This window comes from Diplotaxodon limnothrissa, linkage group LG23 (assembly GCF_057381915.1).
Source record: "Diplotaxodon limnothrissa isolate DT_005_m linkage group LG23, D_limnothrissa_male_GT1.1, whole genome shotgun sequence".
NCBI classification, from domain to species: domain Eukaryota; kingdom Metazoa; phylum Chordata; class Actinopteri; order Cichliformes; family Cichlidae; genus Diplotaxodon; species Diplotaxodon limnothrissa.
The window spans coordinates 42924884-42937346 of NC_140617.1; the positions used below are offsets into that span (position 1 = coordinate 42924884).

At 41.0% G+C, this 12463-nt stretch overlaps 1 protein-coding gene across 1 annotated transcript in view; it reads left to right on the forward strand.

The window, feature by feature from the left end:
- The window catches only part of fam184aa (family with sequence similarity 184 member Aa), an 81293-nt gene that overhangs the window by 18888 nt on the left and 49942 nt on the right, over positions 1 to 12463 (forward strand). The window contains exons 4-10 of the mRNA XM_085348067.1: positions 497 to 595; positions 3997 to 4203; positions 4610 to 4783; positions 7121 to 7282; positions 7747 to 7882; positions 9366 to 9547; positions 9622 to 9807. Coding sequence (XP_085204193.1) covers positions 497 to 595; positions 3997 to 4203; positions 4610 to 4783; positions 7121 to 7282; positions 7747 to 7882; positions 9366 to 9547; positions 9622 to 9807 — 1146 coding nt within the window. The remainder of the gene's footprint in view (positions 1 to 496; positions 596 to 3996; positions 4204 to 4609; positions 4784 to 7120; positions 7283 to 7746; positions 7883 to 9365; positions 9548 to 9621; positions 9808 to 12463) is intronic.

The window sequence follows — 12463 nt, forward strand, 5'->3', positions numbered from 1 at the left end:
AACTTAAAGCAAAAATTGGGAAACGAAGTCCGAAGTCTTTATATTAAGGTCATCAGTCAAACAATACTGTTGCTCTGGGTCTAAACAGAGCTCGTTGTGTGTGACAGCTTCTTTTGCGCATGCGGGCCGCTTTGAGCGTTCACACTAGAGCGCGTTTGCTGTCGCATTTTATTTGTAGTGTGAACGAGCAGACAAAAAAATCGGATTTGATCAAAAAATCGGAATTGAGCATTAAGACCTGCAGTGTGAACGTAGCCTTAGTTTGGTTGTATCGAGCCAGGCTTTGCTTAGTTTGTGTATTGCTTCACATATTCCTACGTTGTCATCTTTAAGCAATAGTATGTTTTAATGTTGTAGCCTTTTAATATGGATTATTTAGGTGTAAAAAACTGGATAGTATCAACTTAACATATAATACAGGAGTGGGTGTGTTATATTGCAGTTGTATGTTTCCATATTTGTCTTTATGTAACACTGTTGTGCTTGTTGTCTTCAGGCTCTAGCAGAGTTCGAGATGTACAGACAGAGGATGGAGGACTCGCAGCTGTGCACAGAGGCCCAGCACACGCAGAGGGTGGTTTCTATGAGCAGAGAGGTAAGGTTGGGCTCATAACAAAAGTAATACCTGATTGTTAACTTTCATGCATGAACCCAATTATGAAAGGTGTTGGGATGCTGTGTAAAATGTAAATGTAATCACACATACACATGCAGAACATGCAAAACTTAGTGAGAAGATGCTGACTGTATGTGATTCTTGTTGTCATTTTTTTTGCTTCATGATACTCCAAATGTTTCACATGCAAGGTCTTACCTGAAAAAGATTGGAGCATATGTTGCTCTAAATCTGTATATAACTTTCAGCATTGCTGGTGCCCTTCCAGATGTGCAAACTGCCAGTCCCCGAGGCACTTATCCACTTACACCTTAAGACATAAGAGAGTTTTGGCCTGAGTGCAAATAGTTCATTTCTCCTTGAGGATAAAGAATCCACTTTTTCAGATGTGAATTCTTCTGACCACAGAACAGTTTTTCAACTCGCCTCAGTCCACTTTAGACCGTTTGCTCAGAGGATCAGCGCCCAGGGGACGATAGCGCTCCAGGATCATGTTAACATATGGCTTCTTCTTTGCATATAGAGCTTTAACCGGGTGGCACAGTGAACAGTGGGAGTGTTCCTGAGTCCATGCAGTGATTTCCATGACAGAATCACGTCTGCTTTTAATGCATGCTGCCCGAGGGCCTGATGATCGCGGGCATCCAGTATTGATTTTTGGACATTGGAGATTTCTCCAGATCCTTGGAATCTTGTGATGATGTCATGTACTGGATATAAAAATCCTTTTGCAGTTTCTCTTCTGTTTTCTATTTTGAACAAAAGATGAGTTTATTATATTTGCAAATCTTTTCCTTGTGTGTTTAATTACATATCACACAGCATCCCAATGTTTTTGTATTCAGGCTGTAATTGTAAAAATGTAAAGTGTGTTATGCTCTAAATGCACAACAGGAATGGTTTATTTGTGCTGAATGCAGATTAATCAATCAAACAAGACTGATACAAGCATTAGTGAGTAATACTACTTCACACCACAGACTTTATACCTTAATAGGTTATAACTGGCACATATGATAAAATTGATCAAATATGTTATATTATTGTTTAATTTATAAACTGAAAGACAACTTAAATTGACATCAATTAGATGTTGATGCAGGTAAAGGACGCTCGCTGTCATCAGGCTGTAACGACGGCATCAAAATAATTTAAAAATCTATAATAATGAAGCCCACCGAATTAATTCTGAAGGTGTGTGCTTCAGTCACGTCTTGATTGAAAATAGATTTTTTTTTATATCATTGTCCAAATACTTATGGCCCTAATTTAATATGCACTGTGTAATGCTACAGCCACATTTGGGAAAACAGCCGGTGGAGACTGTGGTGTGACCTGAAAAAGATGTATTGGAAAAATAATTATAACTTTTAAAACTGGGAGCCCGTTTGTGACCACTTGCAGTTAGCTGCCATCTTTAAAGCAACTTCAGTGCATCAAGACAGTCATAAAAGTCTGCAGTCAGTTTGCAATTAAATGGAGTCAAGTTGGCAATTATGTGTAATCTGTTTGTGATTGACTGAGACAAATCTGTTGGCATCTGTTTTAAATATTTTGCTGTCCAAACACACAGAAGTTCACATTAACTCCTTACATCCACAGTTCAGCCAGAATCTCACAGATCTGAAGCAGAAATTTCTCCACATATAGTAGCTGAGGGACATGGCACCCAGCTGAGTTTAGTCCCCGACTGCAGAGAGACGAGTTGCAGACAGGTTGCAGTCATCAGCATAGAAAGACATGCTGGCTGTCCTTATTTTTAAATTAGACAGCAATTATTTGCAAACCTTCATCATCTGAGAGTGATTGCAGTCAGTCTGAGTCAGACCGTGATTGTTTGGAGACAGGTTGCCTCCCACTAGGTAATCTGTGCAGACAGCGTGGAACACCCACAACCTCTGTGTCATTTAGCGCTACCAGTTTCACTATTTTAATTTAACATGTGGTACTAGCAGTCAGAAATGATGAGTTGGAGGGGATAGGTATGAACTCCTCTCTTAGATCAGAAAAATCAGATGCATGTCACGCATACTAGGAGACTGGATCTGCCTGTCGGTGTCTCTCTAGTGGTACAGTGTAGAAATAACAATTGAACAAAGGAAATACTGACAGTGTACATTACATACATAAGGCTATCTTTTACTGACAAAATATTATGTCTTACATACAGACAGATACACACACACACAGTTATGCTTGTAGAGTAGCAGCAACATGTTTTTAGTAATCCAGCATATGACACTAAAACAAGGGTGACACACCAGTCACATGGGCAGGAGCATCTGCCAGTGACACACGAGTGGTAAGCTGTTTACGAGCTGCACACAGCAGGGGGGATGTCATAATCGTTACTGGCATATGCTGATAATGAATACGAATTTAACTTTTAGTGCCACAAACGCGCTCTTCACTGCTGCACTCTTCTTTTGTACGCACCTCGCTCCCAAAATTAAAATTACACTCAGAATGAAGTGCTACTTGGCACGTTTGATTAGGAGAAGGCGGTAGATTGCTTATTTATACAGTAAGTGTTCACTTCATTATAAGGAAGTATGATTTCTACTTGTTATAGTCTGCTGTTACTTCAGTATTGCACAGATTATGTTATGCTACAATAAGATAGATAGAAGATAGAATAATCCTTTAATTGTCCCACAAGGGGAAATTTGTTGTAACAGCAGCCAGAAAGACACATATACAACAAACAGTACACAGAACAGAAACATACACAATTCTTCTTACATATTTACATTAAGGACAGTGGTTACTATAAACAGAGTGCTGTACAGTTATTCAATTAAAAAAATAGATATTAATCTAATATTGTTACATGTATCATGTCATCTGTCATGTCATACGATCATGTGACACAGTTTCATATGCACTGATGAATGTGGGCACAAAGGAACATCTCAGCCCTACTTAGATGTAAAGAGCTGGTGGGTAAATAAACTCAGCTCTTTATCTCTTACATTTGGATTGTTGTGTGTTATCGTTGGACTTTAAATGCTTTCACAGTGTCTGCTTCCAGCTTGAACAAAAAGATCTTTACCAGCACTAACAGTTCGCATTACATGACATATGACATCACATCACACGCTACATGTTTCTACATTTTCTTTTGAACTGTTTCAGATCTTGCGCTGCAAAGAACACTTTGCTCTGCTTAGAGGTGTACATAGAGAAGATTCAAGCTTTTATTTTGGTAATAACAAACAAGTGCTGAAAGGCTTGAGATGCTAGAACTGAATGTTTTGTGCCTCCCTCATTGTTACGGGAGGATTTTGAGGCGATGCTGCGATCAGTTAGCGTGACACCATTAGCGACTGGGCTAGCAGTAACACAAAAACAGAATAGAACATATTCCGTGGTTTCAATAGGTGGAGGAGATGCGTCGGGATTTTGAGGAGAAGCTGCGCTCGTTCAGCCAGGCTCAGGCACAGTTTGAGGCTGAGAAGCGGCGAGCGCTGGAGGAGCTGAGGACCACCCACCGCCAGGAGGTGGAGGAGCTCCTCAACAACCAGCGGAACCAAAGCGCCTCCTCCACAGAAGACCAGGAGAAGCTGGCTGAGCTTCATAGACAAGAGGTGGGCGGAGCTCGATTGAGCGAGGGAGATAGATGAGGTTTGGATCGGAGTGATGCATGTTGGGATTTTTGTAGAAAGTTGATAAAGCAAGTTTCTTTCGAGGGTAACTGCTGTTTTTTAAGGCTTATCAATGAAATGAAAGGATGTAGTGTGTTGTAGTGCAGTTAGCTTATGAGCACAATATAAACCCGGAGTGATAATAATTTGGCTATAGAGATTTGTTGCATGTCATTCTCTTATTTTTCTCCCATTTTTCTTTTCTCTCAACAATAAAAAGACTTAAAACTAACTTAAGACTAAACATAATGTGGTTTAGGGGCTTGATCTATTCAAGACTTGTTGTTTTTAAAAAAGGATTTTGGAATGTGTCTTGACAAGCTCTCTGTTTATCCATCTCTTGGCGTAGGTGGAGGCATTGATGGAGAGGGTGGAGGAGCTAACAAAGGATAAGGTCCGCCTGGTGGAGGAGTATGAGGCCAAGCTGGCCAAGGCTCAGGAGTATTATGAGAGAGAGCTGGAGGCCATGAGGAGAACACACCAGCTCACCACTGAGAACCTGCTGGCCTGGAAGAGGACGGAGGTAAAAGCTTATTCCTCTCCTTTTTATGACAGAGAAGAAGAAAAGCAGAAACCACATTTTAAGTACTAAACTCAGGCATTTAATTTGTTTTCATTTGTTAGGAGTACTCTACCGCTTTATTAAACAGAGTCCGAAACATGGTGTTCTGTATCAGGCCTGTAGCTGTTTATGTTCCTGAGAGAGACACAGTGCTCTCTTTATTAACAGGTGTTGTGTGTCTTAAGACAATTATTCCGTTGCAGTACAGCTACAGGCAATAAAATGTGTTGAAACAAACAGGCTTGTATAAAATTCTTGAAAAAAGTCAAGAAATTGGTCTAGAATAAAGCCGTCAAATAGTGCCGAGGGCTTTATTTCTCTCAATTTTAGTAGGTAGAAGCCCTTTATTGAAACAGTTTTATATTAGATGTGAGACCTTTTCTAATTCCCTCTGTTTGTTAAGTATAATATGTTGCATTAGTACAGTTTCCGCTGCAGGAACAGCTTCATTTTTGGGTCTGTTAATACAAAATCAGCACCTCCTGAATGCATTTCTCGTCATTGCTTAATATGATTTTAATTGTAAATACCATATGTAAGAACAGGCAGATGGTGTTAAAGTTAATAAATCAAACATAAGAGCAGCTGTTGAAAACAGCAGGGTGATATTGTTGTCTTGTAGATGTACTTTTGTGATTAGCTCACTCGCACACTTACACGACCGACGCCATGATGGTGTTTTTGTTTTGATTTTTTTTCTTGCTCATTATTTGGTACATATTCGCTGCTATTTTTCTCAAGCTGCCTAGCGCAGTCTCTCCCAACTTTTGGAGCCAGCGCGTATATATTATTATATACGCAGGGCAGGGATAGCTCAGTAGGTAAAGTGGTCGCCCCATGATCGGAAGGTCGGCGGTTCGAATCCACTTAACGGCTACCCTGAGGTACCCCTGAGCAAGGTACCGTCCCTACACACTGCTCCCCGGGCGCCTGCTTAGTGGGCTGCCCACTGCTTCACTGAGTGAATGGGTCAAATGCAGAGAAAAACAAGTAATTTCCCCATGGGGATCAATAAAGTATCCATTATTATTATTTCACATTAGAAAAATCACACGGCACACCACCAAACTAAAATGCAGTTTTCCCCGCGCACCGGGTATAGCAATCGGCTCGGTTTGTCCTCAGTGTACCTTTTTTGCTTTCTTGTGACCACTACTCACGCTAGGGCCTTCATCTGGGTTGAAATGTTCCCCGGGACCCAGGTCAGATTGACTACTTTTTCTTGTCAAATATTTATCTATTTCTAATACACGCTGCGTTGTCTCACTCACAGCATGGCTATATAATTTCTTCTTCATCTTCTGTTTTACTGGACGTTGGCAACCCATTTAATTGGGGCAAAACGTTGTACTGCACTCTAGTGGAAGAGAATGTAATTGTTCTGCCTGTTTCCCATGCCGGTACCGGTCCGTGGCCCAGTGGTTGGGGACCACTCGCTTAGAGTACTAATCAGGTGAAACCAGATAATTTTCCACAGCACACCTGATCATTTCTCACTATGACACCTCGGCACAGTTGTTGGGAAACACTGACCTAGAGAAAATGACCTCTGAATAACTTTTGTTAATTTAGGGAAGCACAGTATGCCTTTGTGAACACACACAAACTCACCATTAAAGGATTACCTAACATTAAGAATCTAAAAGCAGCATTAGTTGGTTGGTTTACTCACTTCAAACACAATGCTGATAGTTTACATACATTTTTCATGGGAATGTGTTTTTGAATGTGTTATTGTTAGCAAACAGTTCCCCGTTTTTGCCTTTAGTAGATCTACGTTCATTAGAAGTCATGTTTCTGTTTGATTACCAAACACGTTTAAGCTTACATGACTCCAGTGTGTTGATGTGAGTATGTCTTTGCGAGCTTACTTGCCAACTTTGTGTTTGCTGTTGGGCAGGTGGGTTGGGTTTATTCATGGTTTATTGCTCCCTGCTGCTGCTTGAAACGAGGTTAATTAAAGCCCTGAAAGCCAAAACTGTATTTGAAAAGAAGCCTGAGGTAATTACTCACACCTTTTACGTTACATACAGGCGTTTGATCTACTGTTTATATTAAAATATGGATTAATTAGTCCAGCTTTTATTGCGTCTTTGTCAGTGGTGGTGGACTTGCGTGTTATTGATACATGAGTAGCAGTTTTTGAGACACCGCCTTAAAGAAAGCCTCATTTATCTCAATGCACCTCTCAAGGTTGCTTGTGTCGTCTCCTTTTAACTCACACAGGCAGGTGTTGCTGGCTATAAGCGTTGTGTTCTTGTGTCAGAGTGACTAATTTAATTCTGTGTCCTCGTGAAGGTCGAGCTTCGTAAGGAGTTCCAGGCGCAGGAAGTGGCATTGCAGCGTTCACTGTCCAAGCTGAGGAGTGAGCTTCAGAAAGCTCAGGAGGAGGCCAGAGAGAACCGCGACAAGACCAACAGACTGCAGACGTCACTGGCCAACGCAGAGGGAACCATCAAGGTGTGTGGGGTACGAGTGGCTGAACACCATGTTTTATTGTCAAATCAAATGAATAAGACAAAACAATGAAAACCCTCTGGTCCAGATTCCCTTGATGTTTTTGTAATGACAGAAAAATAATGTAGCAGTATGTACTAATGCCGCTACTGCTGGTTTTATCATTCATCTGTTTGCAGGATTTCCCAAAATAGTACAAATAATATGAAGAGTTTTTCTTTGCTTCAGTTTTAAGTACAAAGTGGGATAAATTGAATGGAAAATGTTTTCTGGAAACAGAAAGCCTCGGGGTGGAGAGTGTTTTTAAGAATCTTAAGGTGGTGGGAAATGTAGTGTGCACTGATGGTCCTGCAGGCAGATCTGTTTGGAAGTAGCTGGAGAGTCTGAGCTGAGGTTTTAAAATGCCAAACGTTGTATTGTTGTAACATAGCTGAGCGTGCGTGTGTGTGTTTCTGTGCGTGCTGCAGAACCTTCACAAGCAGCTGGAAGAGGCAATCCAGGACGGAGAGATCTGGGTGATGCAGCTAAAGGACACCGAGTATGAACTAGAGAGCAGCAGGGAACGAGTTCAGCAGCAGGCTACTGAAATCCTGCACAAAGCCAGTAAGATTTGACTGCTGGCGTTCACCACTGTGCAGTGCAGTGCTGTGTGCAGATGTTTCACACATCCATTAAAGAGGAAGTCTGCTATTTGTCATCCTTATTCTCACGATTGTGTTTCATGTTCCCCAATTTGCAAAAGAAATCCTCACACACTGCTGCAAACGAAAGCGATGTTTCACAACGTGTTTTATAATTGATCGTCGCTTGCAAATTTCAGCTAAATTTGCGAGTCCAGCAGAGCTCCTCATGCTTAATTAACCGATGTTGTAAATCTCGGCTTGTATGTTTAAAATTTGATGAGGTATTTCCATTTATTCTAATTGGTCCATTCGTGGCTACGTGTGGCTTTTAGCCTTTTCGTAGACCTCTGTAACCCGTGCAATAAAGTTTGCTAATGACATGATTTAAATTCAGCAGTCAAAACGTGTCTGCGTAGAAACAAATGCATTATAATTTGTTGTAATTTTATCAAAACCGTTGGAGTAAAACAACATTCAAAATCCTCAGACACACTGAAAAACTCTGCTGTTAACTGGACTCAAATTCATGTAAAGATTTTTCTTTTAGTTTGAACAACATTCATAGCCGTTCAGCTGTAGATTTACGAGTTTACATGGTGCACCTGAATGCACCACGAATAGAATATGTTGACTGATTTACAAAGCGGTTTAGACACCCAATTGATTAAAGTGTAGTTGGCAATATGACTGCAGGGAGTTTGTGTGCAGCTTTAGCAGTCACAGTCAACGCCTGTTTGTGAGGATATCACGCAGAGAGTGCGACAGCGGGGTGCCGGGCTCCAAAAATAGAACAAACCATTTCGTGGAGGGCAAAGTTTTATTTTGTCCAGCTGCCACAAACGAATGGTTGAAACACAGTTTTTTGCACCTTGAGGAAATGTATGTGCATGGATAATTGTTTTTTCCCTCCAGCATCGGTGCAGCGGAGCATGTTTGTATTATGAAGGGAAAAACAGCTCATGTCTCGTAAGGTCCAGGTTGGTTAGTGATACAGGGCTCAAGCCAAGGGGTGTCTGCGTGTCATGGTGCCTGTGCTCACGCCTTATACTGTGTGATCTCTACAGAAGCGTCTATAGAAACTTTAAAGCTCTCCTATGATTACTAGATTGAAATTGAGCTTTTATGTCATAAATAGTCTGAATAAACTCATCCCACATCTTTTCCTTTGACTGCTTTTCTTTTTAGAACATCTGCTTTCCCTCTGGCTGCTCAGCTAACCACACTGTTGCACCACACTGTTTTTCTTGTTTGTTATTTAAAGTTTTTCCCACCAAGTTTTACAAGCAGCTGATATTTTAAATTAGCAGACTGCCGACTTCCTGTTTAATAACTCTGCTGCAGAGGCCACTTCCTCGTTCAAACAGCAATAACAATAACAAACATCTAGTTTAAACGTTAGCTCAGATTCCTGATTGTAGAGCCTCTTTAACACACACACATGATTTCAATTTGACTGCTTTCAGGTCAGATCGGCTCCTTGCAGGCAACCCAGATGGCCCACGAGGCGACCATCAGGAACTTGGACCAGGAGCAGAGCCGCCTCAAGGAGAAGATCAGCAGGCTGGAGGAGGAGAGGGAGGTTCTGCTCAGCCAGAGCCAGACCGCCAACGACCAGCACAAACAACAAGTGCTCAAACTGGAACAGGTACTTTTTTTTATCCTTTCTTTGTCTGTCACAAAAAGCCTTTTTACTTCCTCTAATCTGCCTCTTGTCCTCAGTCTCTGCGCGAGGAACACCAGGGCTATGAGAAGGAGCTCTCCAGGTTGAGAGCGCACTATGAGGAGGAGACACTTCGCTTCAAGGAGGCGCAGGTCAGAGCATTGGAGGAGCTCGAGGAGAAACACCAGGTGATGAGAGAGGAAGCCCAGCAAGAGAAAGAGGAGGAGAAGAAACTCCTCATCACGGTGAGTCCAGTGTGAAGGTTCGGTGTTGATGTTGAATCTGACGAATGGAAACTTTTTGGTCCAAAAAACTGTCCTAAAATCCTTCACAAGGTTTTCTTCATTATTTTCAAGGATATCAAACACTAAATATGATACAAAAAAGTAAAATATGAGGAGCAAAGTCATCATTTCAACACAGACAGTGTGACAGACAGATGGTATGGTTGCACATGTAAGATGCACACGAGCACAGTCGCAGAAACGTAGCCATGACACAGTAGGTCTGTTTGTACTTCATGATCTTAATTTTTATTAATTGCATTTGTTTGTGGTGTCCTCATTTGGTCATAACATGTTTGGTCAAAGTCTTCACATATTTTTAAAAGCTGAAAACAACATTTCCAACATCCTGATTTTCTCTGCCTCTGGATATAAGAAATTAGGTTCAAGGAACATTTCACCATCAAATTCTGAGTTCACTGCTACTAATAAATTTAAACACTTTGGTAATAATAATGTTGAGAAGAGCCTCTGCAAATGTTAAATGAAAGACATTAATTCTCTGTAGCTCTGAGCTGAACATTACCCGCACCATCATTTTGAAAAGTTGTAAGAGTTGAGGAGGGTATGTGGATGTTTGAGGCGGGAGTACCTCAGCGGTCCTCGGGGCATAGGAAAAATACAGAGTAACACAGAACCTTAAACCATCTGTCACAGAAGTGGACGACTTTTCTCATCCACAACCCGCTGAGTCAGACATCGCTGTGGTGGAGGACCGTGATTGGTCCTGAGCTGTGTCATCAGTTAGCTAAGCCTATAAACTGTAACCCATTGGTTAGCAGCGTCCCGTTGAGACGCCTCGAGCCGTTTCGTCTTGGTGTTTTGAAACCGTTAGTGGAGGTCGGATCCATCACACCCCGATGGTGGGCATACCCAGCTTTACGGTCCTTTCCTCTCCAATGAAGACGGTTAATTACAAAATAAAAATCTTAAATTGAACTCTGCCACACTTTAAACTAGTGACTGAGACTATAAAGTCACCAGGAAGGGTTTGGTTTTTTTTTTCTGCAGCCTTCTTGTTACTATCAGAAGTCTTCACCTGGACGGGATGCAAGAAGGAACAGAGGTTTAAGGCACTTCACATTAGCTTTACAATTCAGAAGTTATGTCCATCATTTATAGAGTGAATGCTCCAGCTCCAGTAACGGCGGAAGCCATGGCTCACTCATTCTTGTCTCCCTCTCGCTATTGAGGGAGTATCCTGCCATCTGCAGTCTGATAAGTCAGAGCTACACGAGGGTCTGGAGAGTGTCATGCGGCGGTGCGTCTATTCCCCTTCAATCACTTTCAACCAAATTGAAAAGCCTTAAGTAGAGGGTTTTTTTTAAAGAAAATTAACACTCGTATGAATGAAGATTATGTTTCATAGACTCCAAGTAAAGGGCACAGGCTGGAGGCGGTGGGTTGGCCATTTCTGATTAGATGGTATTAAAATCTAATGCCATCTAATCATTTCTCTGTCTTTGTGTATTTTTAATCAGTTTTGATCAGACTGACTCTGTTACGTCTTTACTCTGCTGGCTGCATTTCTTTGTGTTGGCACATGACTGAGAATTTACATTTACATACTGCTGTCTTTGGCCAAACACACTGTCAGTGTCACTGCAAGGAAATCACAAACTCAGCAAGTGTTGGTCACTTGGATTATTTTAAGATATTCAAACTAAAGGAAGATTGTTTGTTTTGACTTTTTGCTGTGTAACCATCTTGATCATCATTCTTTATAAAACGATAAAGCATGAAAGAAGCCATAAAGATGTTTTCGGGGGGGGGATAAAAACAGTAATTGGAACACAAACAGCCTAAGGTTTCTCTCAGGGTTTATGTCTCTCACTTTTTTCACGGAAGCATTTGCAATTAATTTCCCTCAGAGCAAATGGCTTTAGTCATTAAAAAAATATGTATCTCTAAAAGAAACGCGCAGCCCCCCTCAACATTTAATTAGGTCAACATTAAGACTAAAGACATGAAGCGCTGCATCTCTCTGTGCCTGTGTTTTCTCCTCTGCGTCTTTCAGTCTGTCGCCCGCTCTCTTTCTTTCTTCTTCAGCTTTTCTTTTTTTCACTCCTGATTTGCTCTCCTCTCTTTGACTTCAAAGGGGAGGGGTTACGTGAGGAGAATACGAACGGCCTTATTGCCAAAGAAGCAACGACAACTGATGAGATTACCCAGGTTAAATTAATTTAACCTGATCCATTTAATATAACAGCAACAACAAGACTGCTGGGCAGACTCCTCTCTTTCTTACTTGTCTCACTTATTCTGGATAGCTAAATAAGCAAAAACAGGCCTTTATACAATACAATACAATACAGTTTTATTTATATAGCACATTTAAAAACCCAAAGGCACACCAAAGTGCTTCACAGTAATATGGAGAATCAACATAAGTCAATAACAGGGTACAGATCGGGCACTAGCACAGACAGGATAGAGGCACTAACAGACCAGGAGAGTTAGATAAATACAAAATCCACTAAGAAGACAAAAACAGCAATAAAATTAGTAATAAAATAATAAATTTAATAAAAGATTTAAAGATTTAAAAGTTTAAAATTTAAAAGGGTATTAACTGGTCAGGAAAGCCAAGTCCAATAGATATGCTTTCAATCTTGAT